This window comes from Talpa occidentalis, unplaced genomic scaffold, assembly GCF_014898055.3.
Source record: "Talpa occidentalis isolate TD23 unplaced genomic scaffold, MPIMG_talOcc4v2.1 talOcc4.4, whole genome shotgun sequence".
NCBI lineage: Eukaryota > Metazoa > Chordata > Mammalia > Eulipotyphla > Talpidae > Talpa > Talpa occidentalis.
In genome coordinates this window covers 76735748-76759774 of record NW_023604295.1, presented here as the reverse complement: position 1 = coordinate 76759774, position 24027 = coordinate 76735748, and the positions used below count along the sequence as shown (strand labels likewise).

The 24027-nt window shown below is 42.1% G+C and overlaps 1 protein-coding gene across 1 annotated transcript; it reads left to right on the top strand.

The window, feature by feature from the left end:
- Nucleotides 1-9795: 9795 nt before the first annotated feature.
- CLDN11 (claudin 11) lies at nt 9796-22329 on the top strand. The gene is made up of 3 exons (XM_037525712.2): nt 9796-10205; nt 14102-14266; nt 20906-22329. Exons 1-3 carry the CDS (start codon nt 9980-9982, stop codon nt 21136-21138), a joined length of 624 nt encoding a protein of 207 aa, XP_037381609.1. The 5' UTR covers nt 9796-9979; the 3' UTR covers nt 21139-22329.
- Nucleotides 22330-24027: the final 1698 nt, after the last annotated feature.

Here is a 24027-nt window from a genome sequence, read left to right as displayed (position 1 = left end):
TACAAAACACAACAAAGCAAAAATGGACAATTATAAACCAGAGACATACTGCAGGGAGGAGGAGGGAGAGGGATGAGAGGGAGGGAGGGAGGAGCACAGGGGACTGAGGTGATGGTGCACAGGTGCATTGGTGAAGGAAACTATGAGGACTACACCTCAGGGGGTGGGGGGAAGTGAATATTGTTTAAAAATGAACAATGATGTAGGGTAAGGAAAATGTATCAGGCTTTTCTGCCCTCCCGCCATCAGGATAGATGAAGGATCCTTGCGGTCCTGAATGCATGCCTGATGGCGGGCACCTGGAGTAGGGTGTGGGCATAGGTAGATGGGATTCACCTGGGCTAAGACTGGGCTTTGAAGGGCAGCATCACGAGGACGCCAGCAGAAGCCGAAAGAGAAGCCGAGAAAGCAGCAGCAGAAGCCGAGAGAGAAGCAGAGCCATGAGAAGAGCAGAGTGAAGCAGAGAGAAGACCGAAGAGCCCAGAAAGAGTGAAGACTTGCTGGGGGCTGGGAGGCCTGCCAGACTCCCGGCCCCCCAGCTCCCCTGTCTACCATGTGCCTGGTAAATCCCAATAAAAGACCTGCAAAAAGCCACTGAGGACTCTGACTCCTCCTTTACCCGGTCTGCATGGGATCCTAGAAAACCTGCACTGTGTCCATTCCTGCCCTTACAAATGATGTAAAAAAAAATTAATAAAGGACCTCCCGATGGCACAGTGGTTGAGCGCTGGGTTGTGAAGCTGCCTGCAGCCTCTGCAGCACCAGCTCGATCCCCAACTGCTCCCCGGCCACCGGAGGAGGGTCCCATATGGCGCGCAGACCTCTCCTGCCTCCCGCTGTTCCCCTCAGCAGTGTACTTCAGTCCTTCTGCCTGCTCTGCTCCCCGCTCTGGCTCTGGTGAATTCTCTCACCCTCCCGCGCTTCTGACTGTGCCCAGTGCATGTATAAATAAATAAATAAATAAATAAATAAATAAATGAATAAATAAATAAATAAATAAATCTTAAAAAAATTAATTAAAAAAAAGACAAAAAAGGGAACTTAGAGATGTGAATTTGGACAAGGGATGTACTGTGACTGCTAGGAAGCATTCCAGGCAGATTAGTAACGATGGCAATATTGTGCTTACTAGAAAACAATTTGGAACTCAACAGTATATTAGGAGTAATTTATGCTTTTATAAAAGCATATGCAAGGTACTATGTGAACCCTTCAGAACTCCATAGGGAGAGAAGGAAAGTCCCATCATAGCGGAGCCTTAGGCTAATTAATTTAGCTTGGCTGGAAGTGGCTGGGTGGTAAAGGTCATTTCCTGCAGGATGAAGAGCAGGTGTAAAACACAGGGGATGAGAAACTTCCCCCAGGAGGAACTGAACTGCCTAGGAGTACATTATGACGGGTGTGGGTGTTGCTTGGGGAAATGGCAGGAGGGGGTTGCTGAGAGGATGTATGATCTTGTATTTCAGAGGGTTTAAGCTATGTGCTGAAGGTGAAGAGGACTGCCAATGAAGTACATAATCATCAGCACAGTTACATAGTGCCGAGGGACATAAGTACTACTTATAGACCCTTATAATATTGTGTTTTTATGGTTTCCCTGGTAACACAAGGGGTTAAGACATAACCAATGAAGCTATCACAGCCACTGCAGCATGAGTTCGATCCCCAGCCAGGGAGCTACCCACATAGTGCAGCAGACCTCTCCCGTCTCGCCCGCTGCTCCCCTCAGCAGTGTATTTCAGTCAATCTGCCTGTTCTGTTCCCCGCTCTGTCTCTGGTGAATCCAGTCACCCCCCATACCTCTGGCCTGTAGCCCAGTTCTTGTATGCATAAATAAATAAATCTTAAAAAAAATAATACTGTGTTTTTAAAACTCTCATAGTTTAAATTAAGAAAATTTTTTTTTCTCACTGTGAAATCAAGTCATGTTCACTGTGGAAAATGCATAAAGAACACAAGAGGAAAAAACTTTAAATCCAAATATATATATTTTAAAAAGCCAATCTCCCACTGTACATGTATTTGGAAATGAAATTTAGCAATTTATATTTTGTTATTATTATTATTTTAATAGAAGCATGTTTTATTTATTTATTTATTTATTTTATTTGTTTGTTTGTTTTGTTTATACAAGCACTGGGTACAGCGCGGGAGGGTGAGAGAATTCACCAGCCAGAGCGGGGAGCAGAGCAGGCAGAAGGACCGAAGTACACTGCTGAGGGGAGCAGCGGGCGGCAGGAGAGGTCTGCGCGCCATGTGGGACCCTCCTCCAGTGGCCGGGGAGCAGCTGGGGATGGAACCAGCGCTGCAGAGGCTGCGGGCAGCTTCGTAACCCAGCGCTCAACCGCTGCGCCACCAGGGAGGCCCTATATTTTGAAATTCATATTTTATAGCATATCATATATTCTTTTTTAAAGATTTATTTATTTATGCATACCAGAACTGGGGTACAGGGCAGAGGTATGGGGGTGAGAGTATTCACCAGAGTGAGTGGGGAACAGAACAAGCAGATTGACTGAAACATACTGCTGAGAGGAGCAGCGGGCGAGTCAGGAGAGGTCTGCTGTGCCATGTGGGTAGCTCCCTGGCTGGGGATCGAGCTCTTGCTGCAATGGCAGCAAGATAGCTTCATAGGTTACATCTTAACCCCTTGCTTATTCTTAATTGAATAAATGTAAATTGAAACTTTCATGAACTTTTAGAAACTGGATTCAGATTTTATAAATATTTTTTTATTTTTTTAAAAAAATTATTTATTTATGCATACAAGAGCTGGGCACAGGCCAGAGATGCGTGGGGTGAGAGGATTCACCAGAGACAGAGTGGAGAACAGAATAGGCAGATTGACTGAAGTACACTGCTGAGGGAGCAGCGGGCGAGTCAGAAGAGGTTTGCTACACCATGTGGGTTGCTCCCTGCGGGGCTGGGGATGGAACTAGTGCTGCGGAGGCTGCAAATTGCTTTATAGTGCAGTGCTTAACCCTTTGCGCCACCAGGGAGGCCCAAGATTATATATATTTTAAATCTCTTTGCTGTACCTTGCCTAATTGCTCTTGAGAATGGAGGCATCAGTTGTGTTATTAGCACTTTGTATTGTTCATTCTATGTTAGTTATTTGTATTGAAGTCTCTTTTTATGCAATAGCGTCAATAAGAGGTTGTGAGAGCCCTCCAGCGGCCAAACTTATTTTTACAAAAATATTACAACTGCAGAAATTAAAAACGATTACATCCAATTGTTCAATCTTAGTGACAAAAATGGGATTATCTGGAACTATTTTAAGCTGTTATCTTGTAGTTGGAGAAGAGATATAATTTGCTTTCTTTTCAAATTCTTGCTCATCTGCTACAAGATCATCAACTGCTTTGAATTTCATTTGAATTTGCTGGGTACTATGAGGGTTAAGACTATGCCTGCTTCAAAGAGGTTCCCAACAAACTATTTGTGGTATACAAGCTAATGTTTGTTGAGCATTTACTATGTGCTAGTCATTGCTGCCAGCATTTTTGTTTATTGATAGTAACACACTTAATTCTAATGGCTACTGTTATTTTAAATGCCATCTTATTGGCAGGAAATAGGACATTAGTTGCAAATTGTTACTTACGGAAATGTTAAATGTCTTATCCAAGGTCAAACAACTAATATGTAATGGAACCAGCTCAGTGCCCTTAACTATCATTTTCTAATGTCTCTTTTGGATCTTGGTGTCCTATTTACCAATGTTCCTAGTCAAGATAATTTCATAAAGTAGAATTTAATTTATGTAACACACTGTCAAAAAAAAAGTCAAATCATATTGCCGCAGACCAGCATAGCAGTGAAGATGAGGCCGTCTCAGGGTTGAGAGACTGCGCAGGGTGGTCAGGGATTCGGCTGAAGAAATGACAAACAGACACACTTCAAGAGAGAGTGTAAATCTGAATGCAATTTTATTTAAGTTAGTCGCCAGTAGATATACAGGAGCAGTGAATGGATTTAGCTTATCGCTGAGTGGTTTACATCTGGACCTAGCCTCTTTCTTAAGTAGATAATCCATTAATTTTGTTTTTAAGCTATATGATCGCATTTTTTGTTTTACTAACTACTTTTTTCACCTATACTATATTTTAATTATTACAGGGTTTAGTAACGTTTCATTTGAGTCAGCCTTGTGTTAAGGATTTCATATGATTTTTTAATTAACAAATGACCTTTATAGAAGAAAAAAGGAAGTTTTAGAAAGACAATAAAGGGATAAAGTTTGTAGTTCTAGAAAGACGAGATAAGGTTTTAACTTCTGGTGGTCGTAATCCTTTGATAAGCTTCTGTCTTATCCATGTCTTCAGGGAACTTTGCTGTACTCCCCTGCCTCAGGGAGTTTTTGCTGTTCTCCCCCTGCGTGCTGGTTCTTTGCCCAGCTGGACCTAGGGACCTTGGCGAAAGCCATTAGCCCTAAAGGTCACTGCAGGGGGAGGTGCAGCATCATATGACTCAGACAGATTTCTAGCCCTTTTTTATGGAATAGTATAGTAAATAACAATATTTATAATTTTATATTATGTATGGTATGATTAGTAAGAAGACATGTGATAGTTTGGATTATTTTATAATTTATGTGTTTTCAGAAAAAAATGTAAAGTTCAACCAATGTTCTATATTTTGATGTCCTGGGTAGCTAAATGGAAACACCTGCTCTTAATTTCTAAGCGAATTTAATGGCATAGTTTTCTAGTTAATTTTCTTATATATTTAATCAGTACTTACTAAATACTTTATTACTATTACATTTTTTAAAAATGTGATCTTCAAATTGAGCTACAAATAAAAACTTTCACCGTTCTTCATTAAGTATGATCCCATAAGATTAGACATAATATTGGCCATTCAGAAGTTCAGTGTATTCTGAACTTCTCTATTTACTTAGAGAAATAGGTAAATAGAATTGACTCTAGAAGACAGAAAAGAAAAGATATCCTGGAAAGGACTCAAAGCTAACCCTGCAGGAACAAGCTTTTCATTATTTTGCTTCATCTCCAAGATGGAGAGGAAATTTGGGTGAAAAAAATGGTTTCTGAAGAAATGGTATTATCATTGTACATCAAAGGCCAAAAAGTGGGACCCTGCAAAGGCAATTATCCCCCCTAGCGGTTGAATTGAAATTCTACAGGGAAGCAAGTTACGGAGGTGCTCTAGATGGTTCTTTGAATGGAAATTATTTTGATTGAGGCCAGCATCTCTAGGTAATCAGAGACTTTCCTGCTTGAGATCTGACACCCTTTTATAGGAGAAGGTTCCCTTTACCAAAGTCTGCAGATACATACCTGAGACCTTAAAGGTATGTTCTAATCCACCCCTCCTGATTTCTTCTGTACCTGACTTCAGATTTCCATCTGCTTTGGATTGAATATTTGTACCCTCTCGACATTCCAAAACTGAGACCTCATCTGTGATGGGATGTTGTTCGCGTGAAGCCTTGGAAGGTGATTAGGTCAAGAGGACGCTGCCTTCAAGAATGGGGTCAGTGCCCCAGGGGCTTTCCCTGTCCCTTCTGCCATGCGAGGACAGTCAGAGGCTGCTGTTTGAGAACTGTGACCTCACCAAACACTGACTGCATTGAATTTGCCTTGACTTAGTCTCCCAACCTCCACAGCTGTGAGAAACAGATTTCTGCTCTTTCTAAGCCCCTCAGTGCACGGCTACAGCAGCTGAAGGACTAAGGTAAAACTTGGAGGCTTACAAATTCACTCTCTTTATTTTGGAACCCTTCAATTCAGCTCCATTCAGTTAAGTATTAAGTGCTTTATGTTTGGCAGTCACTGCTACATCAAGTTTTCATGATCAACAAAGAGACAAAATCCTGAAACTCACAGAGCGTTTCAATTTTTAAAGCTTACACTTGATACATTTATTCACACTATGAATTTATACTACAATATTTCTACAATTATATGTGGAATTTTTGTGATACTGAATATTAAAATCCACCAGAGGAATACTTTTTTTATTTTATTTTTTTATATCTCAGTAACAACTTTATTTTTTTTGGACTATCTTTTTTTAAAAGGGGTGTTATAAAAAGTAATTTTAAGTGAGTAATCTCGTCTAAACATTATGATTTCATATACATCCTATGTTTTCATGTTTGGGTTCCTAAGGATATGCATTCTTTAATGAAGAATACTTTCCCAGAGAAATGTATATTACATTTGAATCAAGTGATCACATATTTGGATTGTGGGAGATTGTGGTTAAGCATGTTTCTTTATAAGTCATAGACCTCTTCACGCTGTTCCTTTGAAGTTTGGGTAAAAAATTATACAACCCAATATACTAATTTTTGTATTTTTTCTATGTTGTGAAAACCAAGACTGTAATTTTGTAAGTCTTTGATTCATTAAAATCATATAATTTAAATTTTTTTTGTATATTTAGAATTAAGGAGTTCAATGACTGCTTAATTTTCTATGCATGTGTTTGGAAGCTGTTTTTACTGATAATGTAGTAATAAGTTGTATTAATAAGCTACTGATCTGTGGTGCATTTCAAAATAAACTGGTGTGTGCTATGCCTGGATTTGGGGAAAAAAAAAAGTCGTAGGCCTCTGCACAGAAAACTTTTTTGAACCAATCATGCAATGATAAAACACCACCACTAGCAGTCACTGCAAGCCTACTCCTTTGGCCCAAGTTTTGCTCCCAATCTGGCATCTGAAGCTTGCCAGCAAACACATTTGCCAGTGCTATCTGCATTTGCCTTTAATTGAATCACACATTAGTTTGACTATTTTTAGATGTAAGTGGTAGAAGAATAGTTAACCAGGCAATTCCCTTTTCTCAGCAAAGTTGGGGCTTAGTACATTGGCTGGCTCCTAATCCTCCTCCTTTAAATATCTTTCAGTAAGATTACGGTTGAAGAGTTTATGCTCAAATTATAGGAAAGACCTATTTTATTAATGGAAAGAATATTAGACTCAGGGTCAGAATTCCTGGAATAAATTCACCATCTAGTTCTGTTACACACTTTAGAAATGTCACGAGATGACATGGCTGAGTTTTCTGAGAGAAAATTAACTGGAAAGATCTTGGAAGGTCTGGGCTAACTGGGTCCTAAGGGACTCCCCCAACTAAATGGGCACTTCAGACTGTGATAGGCCTGGAATGTCAGTTTATTAAGTTATGCTACATGGAAGATCAGATTCTAATGATAATGAGGGCTGGGGGAATAGATCAAAGGCAACAAACATTTCCAATTGATGTGTATTTATCTATATGCTAGCAGTGGCTGATATGTATGTGTGCCCATCTGTCCTGGGCACTGTGCTATACACTTTTTTTTTATAAATGCCAAAGGATATTTTTATTTGTTTTTAAGTTCTTCCTTTTTAATTAATTTATTTTTTACATCTTTGTTCATTTTTAAACAATATTTGCTTCCCCCCGCCCAGGTGTAGTCCCCATAGAATTTCCTTCACCAATGCACCTGTGCACCCTCACCTCAGTCCCATGTGCTCCTCCCTGTCCCCTGTCACCCTGTCCCCTGTCACCCTGTCCCCTGTGCTCCTCCCTCCCTCCCTCTGATCCCTCTCCCTCCTCCTCTCCTGCAGGATGTCTCTGGTTTATAATTGTCTGTTTTTGTTTTGTTGTGTTTTGTATTTTATTATTTTTTTCCCCTGATGTCTTATTTGGTTCCTCTATATTGCTATACACTTTTTAAAAAAGATTTATTTTTATTTATTTATTTTTATATTGTACTTAATATAAAAGTTGTTTTTTTTATGTTATAAAGAAATATCCAAAAACATTCAAGACAATGCACCAAAATGCCCCTAAATACAATGACTTGTTCAGAAAAGAGACATCCTCTTAGAAAATAATAAATCAAACTTATGCAAATGCAGGGAAAACACAATTAGAGTGCAAAAGCGAGTTTTGAATCATCATACTGGAACAGTGGCTGAGGTAGAGTATCCTCTCTATATGTTAACTCACATTTTCATCAAGAAACCAATGAAGCAGGTACTATTTTTTACCTCCATTTTGCAAATGAGAAAACTGTAGCCCAGAAAAGTGAAGTAACTTGGTTCCACAGTAAGTGGTGGAGCCAGATTTGAAGTCACTTAACCTGCTGATTATTGAATGTCACCACTGGGTGATTATTGTGGCCCTTGTACTTGACACTGTCATCAATTACAGAGCCTTTTCTGTTTGTGTACTTGGTTTCTTTGGGTCTTCTTGAGGCCAGTCTTCCCTAGAAGACATAATGATTTGCCCTGATATCCAGCATAGATTTGGGGAAACTCAGTAGCTGTTAATTTATGATCCATGGGTTTGGCATGGTCAGTAGGAAGTTTTGAGTTTGCTGAAATCCTTGCAGCTTTATACCTCATGACTGGTGACAGAGGGATATAAGATAAACCAACAGTTTCAAAGGGAAGTAAAACGGTTTAATGTAAATATGCCCCAAAGAGAACTTCTCTAAGTAAAAAAAAAAAAAAAAAAGCATGTTAATAGGTCTTATTTGAAGTCAGGGAGAGAAGATGGCTTGATGATGATGATGATAACTCATGTGGTGAGACCTCGCTTCAGGCTAGGCAGTGTTCTTAGTGGAGCAGATGTTGATTTGTTTGCAGTGAGCTGGGACAGTCTCATGTGCCAAAAATGGAGCACTTGAACCTTGTAAGGATTTTCAGAAAAGCATCAAGACAGGTTCCCAGGAATTATCAGTGAATGGGGTGAGATGAATCCTTGGGCAACTTAACCTCTTTCATGCTTGCTTGCTTTCTTTTTTTCAAATTTATTTATTTTAAGATTTATTTTTATTTATTTATGCATACAAGAACTGGGGTATAGGCCAGAGGTGCGTGCACGCAAGGATTCACCAGAGACAGAGTGGGGAGCAGAACGGGCAGATCTACTGAAATACAACTGAGGGCAGCAAAGTTGGAGACAGGAGAGGTCTGCTGTGCCATGTGAGTTAGCTCATAGGCCGGGGATCCAACCTAATGCTGCAGTGGCTGGCCGTGGCTGGCCGTGGCTTGATAGAGCTGAGACTTTAACCCCTGCGCCACCAGGGAGGCCGTCATGCTGTTTCTCATGCCTTATGATGTGACTGATCTTTCCTACCACGAAGGACTGTTATGAGAATTAAGTGAGATAATGCATAGACTATAAATGCATGTCCATAGTGTGTGGTATAAATGTGAGTTGCTATGGTCGTCACCTTTCTTATCGCATGGCTGCCCCTGAGGACTTTGACTTGAAGAGTCCTGTTCCTTCCCCTCGCACCGGGGTCTGCTGAATGGCTGCGTCCGTCCCTTAGGGCATTTCTCAGTCCAGCAGTGACCAGCCCGGGCGCGGGTGGAGCACCCCCGCCTGGCCGGGACTACCGCGTGCCCTGCTCTAAGCTGGGAAGGAGGTGCTAGTGGGAGAAGGTGGGGAGGGATGGAGCGAAACGGAGAGCTGAGGGAGCGCAGCAAGAAGAGCTGTAAAAATATTCGCAGCAAATCGCAAAACAGAACTTGTGCGGGACGGGGACCCTCCGGGCTCTCTCCGTTTCTCAGACCAGGATCCAATTACTTCACTTCCCAACGCTGACTGCCCGCACTGGCTGCGGGACCCCCACTCCTTGCTGCGGGGAGCTCCCCCCCCCTTACTCCGCTCCCCTCCGCATCCCACTCGGGACTCGACCTGTCATTGGCCGACTCAACCCCGGCGGCTGCGGATTGGCGCTCGCCGCCGGGCCCCGGGGTTTAAAGAGGGGGGCGGGGGCGCGCTGCCCAGCCGCGCTGCTGTCCCGGAGCGCGCCTGTCGCTGGCCCGCGCTGCGCCCGTCGCGCCCTCCGCTCCGGGTTCGCAGCCGCTAGCTGCCTGCTGCCCCCTCGGGCCCTCGTCGGCCAGCGGCTCGCGGGCGCGCGAAAGTGAGGACCAGGGCAGGCGCCGTCCAGCCCCCGGTACAAGCAGTTAGTGAGGGGCGAGGCGCGCAGACCCAGGCTGGCCACCATGGTGGCCACGTGCTTGCAGGTGGTGGGCTTCGTCACGAGCTTCGTGGGTTGGATCGGGATCATTGTCACCACGTCCACCAATGACTGGGTGGTGACCTGTGGCTACACCATCCCCACCTGCCGCAAACTGGATGAGCTGGGCTCCAAGGGGCTGTGGGCCGACTGCGTCATGGCCACAGGGCTGTACCACTGCAAGCCCCTGGTGGACATCCTCATCCTGCCAGGTAAGGACCCCTGCCCTGTGAAGGGAGGCTCTTCCATCCTCTGGGGGGGGGGGAGCATTAGATGATGCTCACGGAAACTTTTGGGGGTTTTAAGATCTTGGGGCACAGTTTTTGACATCTTCAGTACCATCTTGTGGTGGAGGAATCAGGCAACTCCAGATCCCCAGATTTAACCTCTCTAAACCTCAGTTTTCTTATCTGGAATTTGGATTGTAGTGGTGGTCACAGGCCCAGTCACACTGAGAAGTTAATGACCTGAGATAGTGACTCCTGGAAGTAGGAACTCAGCCCTGCGCTCACCTCCCCTGACCAGAAGTGCTTCATTCCCCCATCAGGGCCTTTCCCTCAGACATCTGCTTTCTTGTTAGCGTCCACACAGGACAGAGAGAAACAGAAGTTTCATGGTCTTTGTGGGTCAATGGTGGTGTCCTGGCCTAATTAGGACCCTTCTAGAACCTTCCAGCTCCTCCAGATCCATTTGGGCTGACCTGGGACCTTTCTCCCCTGACCTCTTGCCATGCTGTGGGGCCTGACCTCTGGCCTACCATGACCGCTCACCCCCATCTTCCCTGTCTCAGTACTGCGGGGGTTGGATGGGGAAGAGCAGGCCCTGCTCTGAGGGCCATGTCAACAAGCCACAACTCCGCTCCCCCCACAGCTGTCTCAGAGTGGGAGGGGAGAATTGACTAGCCTCCATTTTCCCTGGTGCAGGCAGGGTCCCCATTTTATTTGCTGGCAGGTTCAAGAATTTTGGTCAACGCTTTCAATTCCGATTTAAACTTCGAAACAGTTGGGTGATTGGGGAGGTTTTCTCTCAGAATATCCTGACTGTCAGGATTTATCCCTGTCCCTCCCTGTTCTCCTTTGCCTTTTGTCCTGCTAGAAGGTTCTATGCATTTAAAGGTAAAACCTGGTTTCCTAACAAGCAGAGTAATTCTATTTGCGTTTTCTCTCCAAGGATGTCTTTTGCTCCCCAGGGGCTCTGCTCCCCCTTTAAATCTTTTCTCATGTGCCTCCTTTTAGCCCTAGTCAATCCCGCCTTCCTCCTTGCTGCCCTGGCATTTGGTTTTTAGCTCTGTCGGGCCACATCCTGACTTCTTTTTTGTTCATGGTGAGTTCAGTTCTCCTACTACTTTGTAAATTCCTGACGATACAGATGGTTCTGGGGTCCTTGCATCCTTTCTTGGCCCCTCGTGGCCACTGGCACACAGCAGGCGTGCACAGCGTGTTGGGCCTGCTGGCCACTAGCCTTTTCTTCATGTTGAACTTTCAGGATGTGAGAGGCCCTGGGAACCAGGTCCAGGCCCACCTGCAGGTAATGCTGGTGTTGGTAGGCCTGGGTGGGGCTCTGGGAGCTAGTGGTTTTCATTTAGAAGTTAAAATCAAGCCACCTATCCATCAGGTTTGTTTGGGGGATTAAATGAGATAAAAAGTGTAAGCCTCCTCTCATGTAGTAGATGCTCCATAAAAGGCAACTCTAATTTTTTATTAAAAGCTGGGCATAGTAGTTGTAGGAACCTTTGACTAAAGCATAAAATTACTGTCTGCTTCCTGTCCCTGAAATTAAGTTTACTGATTGTTCAGTGCCAAGTGGTTTGTTTTCAGAGAACACAGACCATCTGGACAGATGGAGAACATTATAGGGAGAGGCTTGTCATTCCTGCTCCCTCCCTCCCTCTTACTTTGGGTGGGCAAAGGGACAGATCTCAGCCTCCATCTTTTGATTTCCAGACGTGGTCTTGGCACCTAGCATGGAGACAGCCTGTGCCATGAATTCCAGGACCTCGGTCCCAAGTTGACTCTGGTGTCAGTCTGGCTCACCTGCAAGACACAGGGCTTAGGTCTGCAGTCCAAGATCCTTCCTCATATTTCCTGTAGCTCTGTCCTGGGGTGTCTTCAAGTCAGTAATACTTGATCGGCTAATTATCATTAATTCTGAAAAAACTGAGGTGGGCAGTGGTTAGAGCACGCTTGTGGCTCTGAATTCTGCCTAAGAGACAGTGTTATTAGAGCCTGGTGCGCAAGGCAGGCTGACTGGATTTGGTATGAGGGTCCTGGTTGTGAGGCTGAAATTGGGTCTCGTTTTGCTCAACCATTACCCCTCTCTCCCTCAGGTCACCAGCGCTCATTCCATCATAGCAAAACAGGGAAGGTAATAAATGCAACTTTATTTTGGAGGAGAGGGTTGTTTTAATGAGAAACGATACATTTAAGTCTATCATATCCTCTCTATATCTTCTCAGATATGCTTTATATAAATATGCACATTTTCTAATCTGTTTCTTTATAAAGTTGTTCCTTGGGATTTTGACAGCAAAAATTTCAAATAGTTTCGCTCCATTCTTATTCTTCAACTCACTTCCTCCCTCATTTGTAATTGTATGTTTACATCATCTGATGTGGGCACTGTTAACTCCCTGAAGACCCAGGCAGGAATCTGCCTTCCAGAAATCCTTGGGGCTGGAGGGATTTTTTTAAAGCAATGACTGAAAGCTTGAAGACTGGGAGAATGCCCAGGGCACTATGGGTAAGGTCAGAGATGGGGCCTGAGTCATAGATTAGTCTAGTAAAGACCGCACACTATTTATATACAATGTGAATTGAAAGCGCATGATTAGGAAGATAATTAACTAGCATACCTGCAGATAAAAGCACTGCACTGACAGAGCAGTAACACTAGTATAATAATAACTAATAGCCTGTGCTAGATATTGTTCTAAGCACTTCATGAGTTAACTAATCTCATCGTGTTCTGTTAGAGAGATATCTTACTTTACCCCCATAGATGAAAATGCCAAGATACAGCAGTTTAGTAGTTTACCCAAGGCCACATAGGTCTAGCATCTCTACAGCACACTAGAACCATCACAGAAGACTTGCTGAGAGATATGAGTTCTAATCTGAATTTTTCACAAAGTGAGGTAATACTGTAACTGAACTTTTAACCTCGTCATCCTGGATGCTTGGACAAGTGGTTTAAACCAGGGATCCCCATTGAGTTTCTCCAACCTTCAACCTCCTATTATTGGTCACTTTAAAAGTTGACCATGCTGCCGCTGGGGATGTAAAAATGGTCCAGCCACTATGGAAAGCTGGGTGGAGGTTCCTCACAACACTAAAAATGGATCTACCATGTGATCCATTGATTCCACTACTAGGAATCTACCCAAAAGATACAAAAACACTAATTCAAAAGGAAACCAGTGCTCCTGTATTTATTGCAGCATTATTTATAGTGGTTAACATATGGAAACAACCCAATGTCCCCAAACAGATGAACTGATTAAGATGTGGTATATATACATGATGGAATACTATTTAGCAATCAAAAAGATAAACTCATGCCATTTGCAGCAACATAGATGGAGCTGGAAGGGATAATGCTCAGTGAAATAAGTCAGAAGGAAAAAAGACAAATATCAGATGGTGTCACTTATATGTGGAATACAGAGAAACAAACAAAGGGTTAAGAAAAAGACAAAACTTGCAAGCTGACCATAGATCCGAGGCACGCAGCAGGGAAGGGGAGGAGAGAAGGGTCAAAACAGGGAGGGAAAAACACAAGGGACTGTGGTGATGGTCATGGGTGCCATGGTGGTGGGAGAACTATGGGCACTTCACCTGAGGGGAGAAATCAAATACTGTCCAAAATGAACACTGTTATAAGGAAATAAACAAACAAACAAACAAACAAATAAATAAATGAATAAATAAATGAAAGGAAAATAAATAAATAAAATTTTAAAAAAGTTGACAATGAGAAGTGGTCTTGGACAACGTTCAGCACATTCCGGAATGGGGTAAGCGCAGGAAAGCAGATGGTGCTGACTTCCCATGGGTCTGGGGATCCAAGGGGACTCACGGCCTAACCTGCCCCGTCTGCTCTCTCCTTCCAGGCTATGTGCAGGCTTGCCGGGCCCTGATGATCGCGGCCTCAGTCTTGGGTCTGCCGGCCATTCTCCTGCTGCTGACTGTTCTCCCCTGCATCCGAATGGGCCACGAGCCTGGCGTGGCCAAGTACCGGCGGGCCCAGCTGGCGGGGGTTATGCTCATTCTGTTGGGTAAGACAGTGTTCTCTACAGCGCCCCCGCTCTGGGGGAACCTGAGCAATATGTGATCTTATTTGAAAGTCATTTGAAAGGAAGTCAAATTAGTCCACCACAGCATGCGTTATCCCTTTATGTTTCATTGACATTCTACACACAGGGCTCACTCGTGTCTGTGGGGTCACTGAACATGAAAATAAGTTTAAAAACAGAGAAAGGATTTTGAGGATTGGAAATGTCTGAGGAAGCAACCAGAAAAGAGTTACACGGTGACTGTCAGACTTCACAGTGGAATTTCTTTTTGTAACCCCTATGCCAGGCCCCACAGCAGGTCAGTGGAGTCAGAGTTTCTGGGCAGTATCTTTTGAAATCTTCCCAACTGACTCTTACATGCAGTTAGGACTGAGTCAGTGAAGTATAAAGAAAGACAAAAATGAGATGTTGAGAGCAGTGGCTCCCTATGCTATGCTTCAAGCTCTTATTCAGTAAGCATTCATTGAGTACCTACTGGTCCTCGTAGGCACACGGGATAGTGGAGGAAAAGGCAGGCTGCTTTGGGTGGACATGGGCATCCTGGTAGTGTGGCGTGTGCTCACCTAACAAAGGGGCCCAGGTTGTGCACACGCGTGGGAAGTCATCTGATCCTACGGAGGTTTCCTGGAGCAAAGGACCTTCAAGATGAGTTTCGAGAGTTGAAGAGAACGTGGTCAGGTCACGTGTTGGAGGGAGGCAGAGGAGGCCAAGGCAATGACATGTCCTTGTTCAGTTTTCTGATCATACCCGCACTTAGAGGCTTCATTTTAACAACCTAGGAAGGGGCCTTCTCACTCTGCTCCTTTCGGTGATTTCATTTTCTTTACTCATTTCTTAAATGCAAATTCTATCAGCACATTCTCAATCCTAATAGAAGACACATATTTTAAGAACTTGCTGCAAAATGCACTGATACATCAGTGAGCAGACACTGGTCTGCTGTGTTACAAATTCTGACCTTCCTTCCATATGAGTCACAGAATATCCACAAGTAAGAGGATACATTAAGAAATAAAACAAGAGGGAAGGAAGCACAATGGACTAAGGTGGTGGAGTGTGGGTGATTTGGTGGTGGGTGCTCCTCTGTGGTGGCGATACCTGATGGGGGATCCTAGTATTTTACCAGTTAAACATAAACAAAACTAAACAAAGCTAAACTAATGGGAAACAGAGATACATATATAAAAGAGTACATATATGTATGTAATAAAAAACCCTAAAGACAACTGAATTATCCATTTAAATAATAAAGGTTATTAAAAAATAGCAGCCAGTTGTAAGAAATTTCCTAGTTGATTTAAACAAAGTCTTTATTTTTAAAGTGGGTTGATGGCTGTAGACAGAGTTTTAGAGAGGAAAGTGAGGTGGGCCAGGTCATGGCCGTGATTCTAGTCCCTATTTGCTGCTTGGAGTGAACTGATGGGAGGGGACATCGAATGATGTGACCCCATCCCCCCAGGAGGGTTGCACTTTCTGGCCACTTGCCATTCAGATGGGACCCGGGTACCACTCCTTGCCCTCTCACAGCCTTGTATTTCCAGTGTTTTCTGCCATCCCTTTGCTGGCTCCTGTTCCGGGCTTATTTCTCAGCGGGTCGTTTGCCTCTGGGCTGGACATTGTTTTGACTGGAACAAGCTAGCTCTGGACATGTAAAGCTCATTGTTTCAAATGGGGCAGCTGCTGGTCTCCTCTAGGTCTCTCTACTGAGCCCCGAGTGCCTAGTTTCCCCTGTTAACAGTGGGTGTGGGGAGCTAGAGTGAGTCAAGGTTCCCTTTGTGCTGGTCTGGGTTGGTTTCTGTCGCTCTCCTGGGAGAAGCCAGTCCCGGGCTTGTGCTGGGTGATGGGTCACCGGCTGGTGAGGTGGATGCTGACCAAAGGGACCAGGCGGCATTGGGGGCCTGGGAGGTGTCACAGCTAATCCTGCTGTGGGCACTGTGAGCACTCTTGACTAAAGTCAGTTCTTCCTGACCCTGAAAATCTTTATTTTTCTGAAATCTTAAAAAAATGATGTCTGTCGTACAAGAGCTTTATCTTCTGGGCAGTCCAAGTTTAATGGTGTGAAGATTTGGTTCCTGCTGTGGGGAAGGAAAGGAAACCTGGTGCTGCTACTTCTTAAGCCAGATGAGTAGCTCAAGGAGCTGCAGGCTGCTCAGATCTGAGGCAAGTTTAATCTTGTGGCTTTTTCAGGCAGGAAGTACCTATGCCCTGAGTTGCTTTATCTTATCATTTCGAGTCAGACCAACAGCACCGAATCTCAGATCTATTCCTTCTAGCTGTGTGAACTGGGGCAGTTATTTAATGTTTCTGTGCCTTTCTAAAATGGGGACAATAGCTCCTGCTTCTGAGATTGGTTAGAATAGTAAAATGATGCACTCAACTCACTATCATGGTCTCCTGCACACAGTAGGTGCTCAACAAATGTTTGCTCTTATTAGTGCTGTTGTTGGCCGGAGGAAACAGAGAGCTAACCCAGAAGGCTGTGGGTATTTTTCCCATCATGTCTAAAGCCTACAGGTCATCGCCATACATGGAGCTGGGGCGACTGTGGGCCGTGCCTGGAAACACCAGCTCGCATCCTGGTCTAACGGAAACACTTCCTTTGTTTGCTTTGTGGACACCAGAGTGTACAGATCAGTTGTTCATTTTTGCTCATTCCATTTTTAAAAAGCCACAGTAAGCTACCCAACAAATCCTGAAGATTAGTTCTGATTCAGTCTAATTCTCACCTTAGCTTCAAGGTAGTGCTTTATTTGGGTAGTTCTTGGGGAGACGCGGCAAAGCACAGAAGGAAAGAAAATACACTTTTCTTCCTAAGTAAAAAAAATTGGCTTTTAAAAAAGTTTTTCATGAAAAAAAGATAATGATGTGTGTGTGGAATTGAAATAAAAGGAAAAAAAATTGAAAGCAGGCCAGGAAAATAATGCTCTTAAATATTCCATTGACTTGATGATTGTTGTGAATATTAGAACTACACAGACATCGCTGGTGTAAGGGAGTATGTCCTCTGGCTGCTGTGTTTCCTTAGGTCAGTATTTTAGATAACAACAAATAAAAAAAAGAAAAACTTGTTTTTAGTTTCAAATTATAAGAAAACAATTAAATATGACTCCAACCAACAGCTTGTTCGAAATCCTATTATTTGCTGCCTTGAGTTAACTAACTTCTTTGAGAAAAGCTTAAGCTAATTGTTATTTAGATCCTGTGTAATAATAACATCCCATGAGAAGACAGTATTCATGGCATTGCAAAATGTTAAACAGGAATTTTTTTTTGAAGTTTTTATTATGGAAAATTTCAAACAGACACAAAAGCAGAAAGAATGAACTCCCTAAGCCTGAACTCATTCTCATTAATAATCAACTCCTGGCCAATATGCTTCCTTTCTTCCTGTCTGATTTTTTGGGGAACAGTTTTCCAGATCTAATATCTCCAAGATTTCTCCTGTTATCACTAATACATCAGAGAAATTTAGGTGATTTTAGGGAAAATGTTGCTTTGTGCTGGAAGTGATGATTTTAAAAGTCCTTTCAGTGCTTAGTACTGAGTGACAGGCTGAAAGCAGACAGTTTTCATTGGAGGAAGGAAGAAATAGCCGGGTCTGGTGCTCTTTTGTCTTTCTCTGCCACTTTGTCTTTAACTTGTTACCGCCAGAGTCAAACACCTCTGGACCAATTTTATTCAACTTCATCATATGAATTTATTTCCATCCATTGCCATGTATCATTTAATCCCAAAAGAGATTAAAAGCTACACCCACATTTTCTACCTCTAAAACTGCCTTTCCAAATATTTTCTGTGTTTGGCTATATCAAGATCATTGTTAACTTTTAATAAGGGTGTATTTTATCATCTGAAGAGTATGTTGTAAGATATTATTTAAAACTGAACAAAAGAGGCAGTCACTTTTATTCTCTGAAGAGCTAAAATTCTATTTGTGAGAGAGTCAACTGAGTCCAGATTAATCTACACAGTGAAGCTTGCTTCTCCCTTTCCTGCCTTCTCTTTTCTTACCCCACCCCAACAGCATGCAGTTAAGTATTGCATCTTCTGAAAGTAGAAGAGGGGCAACAGACTGAAAACTGTGAGGATTGCTACTTCCCTTTGTTACTTAGAAACTTAATTTCAAAATTAATTCTGATGACATAACAAGAAAAGTAATGAAAATTCTCTTTATCTTCTGATGTCCTTGCAGATAACTGTGATATGTTTTTTGAAAAACATATTCCTTCCCTCGAATAATAGAGAGAACCATCACAAACTCTTTTGTGTGTGACTGCAAATAGAAATAAATCTAGTAAGCCTTTTATGTCCTTAGGGAAGCCAAAAATTATTGCCGGTTCTAGTCATATTTCACATTTTTTAGTCAAGAAATAGTTTACCTTGCATTTATTTAACTTTAAGGAAAACATATCTCCTTTTCTCTTAAAACCCTTGCGGAAATGGAGTAAAACCTCCTTTTTTAGTTTTAAACATTGTCCTTGTGAGTTCAATCCAAGGTCGCTGAGTCCAGGGGGCCTCTCATTTCCCTTCACGTTGTGCTGGTCTGTCATCTTCTAGTGGTTTTGATGGGCTTCATCTTTGAGAACCACAGGAATTCCACCCAGATTTCATTTATCTACTAGGAAATAAAGAGCCTGCTGGTGCTCATTTGTCTTGTTTTGCATGGGTTATAAAAGAAGGAAATCTTTAATGAGGTAAATCACCAGCTTGTAACGTGAAGTGTGCTAAAGTCACATTAAGGTTTTATGCTTTTATGTTTTATGCTTTTAGAAGTCAGTTTTGGTGTGTGTGAAATGGAAAACACACTTAAAATAAGACCACTTCCCATCCATTCATCTGTCTGTCTTTCATCCTTCTACCTATTCACTCATTCAGTCCTATATGTTTATTATTTAAATATTTTTCTAATTTTTCCCCTTTCCAGTGAATTATATTGGAACAAAATCTAACCAAACCCCTAAAACAGTCAAAGTCAAGCCTGATGGTTATTTTTGGAATACTGAGTTTGATTTTTCTCCTGTGTAAAGATCATCTTGTTTTTTTCCTCTAATACTTAGGCAACAGGGACGAATTAAATGAAATTAAAGGCAATTTCTCATTTTGTTTCATAAAACTTAGACCAAATCTGAAAGTTAAGTTAGGTTTACATGAAATATGGAGTCTACTTTTGTGTGTATCATGTGTTTCAAGAAAACATAAAACTTAACGCGTATGTTGGAGAACAATTGTATTTCTTCTCTGTGGAGAGAAAGATAAATTAGAAAATCACTCAGTATGAATAGAAATCAGAAAAAGCTTGCTGAGTCGAAAGTGACAAGGATACCCCACAAGGATACACCACACTGATTTTACAATGCCCTGTCTGGAATTTGTTAAAGAAATTATGGCCAATGATTGAAAACGTCATTTAAAAAAATCTGTCAAATTTAAGGTGCCATTTCAAGTAAAACTTTAACTAAAATTTCTGACCTGCTTGTAGTGGTGAGAAATCAGATGACATCAGTGAAAGTTATGGTGTTACTTTATTTAAAGCTGTGTTATTCACTACAATATCCACATGTGGCCATTTAAATATAAACTAGTTAAAATTCAAAACTCAGCTTTTAGGTGTCACTGGCTTCATGAGAAAGAATCAATAATCCCTGTACCTTGTATCTACCTTATTTGACAATACTGTTCTACAATTCAAAAAATTTTAAGCTTTAACATTCTTTCCTGTCCTTGTTTTGTTATTTGAGTTAAGAGGAGGGGAAGAGCTAATGATATAGAAACTATTTCTTGCCTTATTTATTAAAATCAAAACCAAATCTGAAAGCTAGATTGGTGGGTACAAGAAGATCAACTTCTACCATTGTACCCATCATGACAAATGTCATCACTATAAAATCCTTGAAAGTTTAAATCCTTTTATACTAAGAATTCTTCACCTGTGTGTCGAGCTTCTGTATAACACAAACTCTTAGCTGATACTCCACTTGTGTTTAGCAAGAGTCACTACAAGTAAGAGCATTTTTATAGCTTCTTCAGGTCTTTGTAATATGAATTAACCTAATTGAAAAAAATGGAGTGGAAAATTGAAGTGGGAACCATCTTGTCTCTCATTTCCGTATAGCTTAGTCATTCAGTTATGCAATTAGTAGATTTTGAGCACATACCATGTGCTTTGTACTGAGCTAAACAATTATTTTACAAAAAAGTAAGACATGGACCCTGCCTTCAAGGAACGTAGAACTTGGAATGTGAAGTGAACATGCATGGAGATAATTATAATCAGGTAAGTTGTAATAAAATTATAACTAGGTCAAGATGTATAAGCAAATACAAAAATAGTCTTTGGAGTTTAAATGTATTTCCAGGTTTTTACACTGGAGTTCTTTTTGACACTTGTTGAAAAAATAAGGACTTTGCAATTTGATGCAAGCTTTTGATCATCTTACTCAATAGATGCAAACCTTTGGGTTCAGATTGCCGAGGGAGCAGAGCTGTGTGTGTTGAGTTTTTGGAATTGGTTGGAAAGGAGAGAAGGGAGAGAAGCCAGACAGTAGAGAGGGGAGATGCCTGCCTTCTTCCCTTGGAGTGGGGCGGACGTGCCCAGTCACAGCCCTCTTCCTGTCTCCCCAGCTCTCTGTGCCATCGTCGCCACCATCTGGTTCCCTGTGTGTGCCCATCGTGAGACCACCATCGTGAGCTTTGGCTACTCCCTGTACGCAGGCTGGATTGGTGCAGTGCTGTGCCTCGTGGGTGGCTGTGTCATCGTCTGCTGTTCCGGAGATGCCCAGGCATTTGGGGAAAACCGTTTCTACTACTCTTCGGGCTCCAGCTCCCCTACTCATGCCAAGAGTGCCCACGTATAAGAGAGCTGCCAGCCTGCCCACGGAGGTGCTGTAGATGCTGGGTCCTGGGCCCTAGGTTTGCTTGCACAGGGGGGAAGCCCACTCACTCCTCAGCCGGGCTCCAAAGCCAGAGGTTCAGTAAGGCATCCTGCCTGGCATTCTGTAGTCTTAACACCCTCTTCCCTCTTATTGCCTTAAAAGAAATCTTTAGGTGAGATAATGCCCACACATTTTTCTCATGGTTTGTCCACTATTAGCTCTTTCCTTGGGCATTCCCTTCATTACTCATTAAAATACGTACATATATGTATGTATGTGTTTCCTTTCTCTTTAAATTTTAAATATCTTGCAAGCATTGCTGAGCTGGGTGTGGGGGAGAGAATAAAAGACACTTTGAAACTGTTACAGATGACAATGGGAGCCTCATAAAGATGCTTCTCTGTTCCTCCCTCCTCTTCAGCTCCAAGGTCATTAGTTCTAAGCAATAGAAAAAGATAGAATTGGGGTGGGGTGGGTGAGGGCTGGGAATCCCTCTCTGGGAAAGTTTCCCTTTTGTAAGTTGAGGCCATGGGGTGGGGATATTTTTTAGTTTGTGATTTTACATTTTCTGTACATACTTTTTGTCAAGATTGATCATCTTTATAACCACGGTTTTCCTGAAATTCTCAATTCATCAGTATGAAGGAAATGAACCAAATAGACTTTAATTATATGATAAATAACAGTACAAGTGAGTATAACTCTAACCTACACTCCACAGAACATTCTTGATTTCCAGATGCAGTTCTTAATCCGAGTTGCACATAACTTCAACTTAACATGTTTCAAAGCGTTCCTTCTCTCTCAATTTTCATTCTGTTAGGCATCTTGAGTGCTATTGCTTAACACAAATTGTACTGTTACATTTGGCTTTACGGGTGTAAACACTGATATGTATCAGTATCTGAGACCCCAAACTCTCCAAACACTGATGGTGCATTTTGTTCTTTAAGTGAAATCTGTGCAATAAAATAACAGACTGTCAGCAAAACTGGCCTTTAATATTCTGTTGGATCCTGAGGTGTCATCTATTGATTTTTAAAAATTTTGCTAATCTGTACTAGTAATTTATAGGGAAACTGATCTGTTACTCATGAACAGGTCATTCTGCACTACTCTGAATTATTAAAAAGTTATATTCTATTCACTATGTCGTGGTGGTGATGTGTGGTCGTAAAAGTATAACCTAGATGCTCTGTAGGTTTTTTAGGCTGAATGACATGATAACATGCTGATGTCATAGATGAATGGTTAGCCATCCGAAACCAATTGTGAAATTAAACTCTTTTGTCTACTTTGAACTTTTAGTAAAGGAATTGGTGAAGTATAGAAGAAGTATAGAACACATCCATTTTATTGGATCTTCAAGTAGTAATATCTGAATGCATTTTATTCTAACATGTATGTAGATGTTTGGAAATTTTGGAAAAGACACTTTGAGTTGATTTTTGTTTGTTTTCTATTCTAGAAATTGTCAAGTTAGAGTCTGCTCTAAAAAAAGACTATAATCTATTTTGTCAGAATTTTTCCAAAAATACTAATTTCATTAGCTGCTAGTATAATCATTGCCAAACATTTCCTCTTTGGAAAGATCCATTCGGGCTAGTCATTGTTAGAGATATTTGTGTACATTAGGAGATTACAACCTAGTGGAAACTATTTCTAAATTGCTTACACAAGAAGAGACAATCTTTATGTTGGCCAAGATATTTTCTTACTTATGATACAGTTTCTGTAAGGACACAGGTCATGTGATTGCATTAGAGCACCCTCCCTAACTCATCAAAACTCGTAACCATTGTGTACATGGGCAGAGCAAAAGGCATGGGGGAGGGGGAACAAGTAAAGCTTTAGGTCCCCATAAATCAAGTGTCAAGTTGTTCTCTTCTGTCTTAGGGATGTATGTGCCCACTTGCCCTCCTCCTTTCTTGTTGCTGCTGCTTCCTTCCTCATGTGATGGGGGCATGCTACCTGACCCCCACTTTTCCCTGTAGCAGCAGAGACAGCCCAGGTTTTTCCTGACTGGTTATTGTCCATGTAATTGGAACTTTCATCTTGTAGCTCGTAACTCCGTTGTTAGGTTTTATCATCAATTTGATAGGGGGAGGAAAGGGTTGCTGTCCCACTAGAACAGTACTGTTAGGTAAAAATATAATAAGATCCATACATGCAGTTAAAAATTTTGAGGAGCCACATTAAAAAAGCTAAAAATAAACAAATGAAATTATTTTTTTTTTGCCATTCAAAACGTAATTTTATTTTGTCAATGCCAGACAGATCAGGTGACACATAAGCATAACCTTACTCAAATGTCTCAGACAATTTTTTTTTAAAGATTTATTTATTTATTTATATAAGCACTGGGTCCAGTCAGAAGTGCGGAAGGGTGAGAGAATTCACCAGAGCCAGAGCGGGGAACAGAACAGGCAGACTGACGAAATACACTGCTGAGGGGAGCAGCGGGAGTGGCAGGAGAGGTTCGCGCGCCATGTGGGACCCTTGCCGGAGGCTGGGGATCGAACCGGCGCTGCAGAGGCTGTGGGCAGCTTCGCAGCCCAGTGCTCAACCGCTGCGCCACCAGGGGAGGCCCTCAGACAATTTTTATAAAAGAGCAAATCTAACTGAAAAAAAAGAGCTTTTACTCAGAATTCTTTTTTTTTCCCAATGCCCAGTCAACAAATGAAATTTATTTTAATATATTCTCTTTAATCCAGTTCATCTGAAATATAGTTGTCCCTCTGTACCTCAAGGGGTTCATTCCAGGACCTCCGCAGACACCAAAACTCAAGGATGCTCAATCCCTGATATACTGTGCTCCAAATCGCACAGTATTTGTACGTAACCTACGCACATCCTGTATGCTTTAAATCA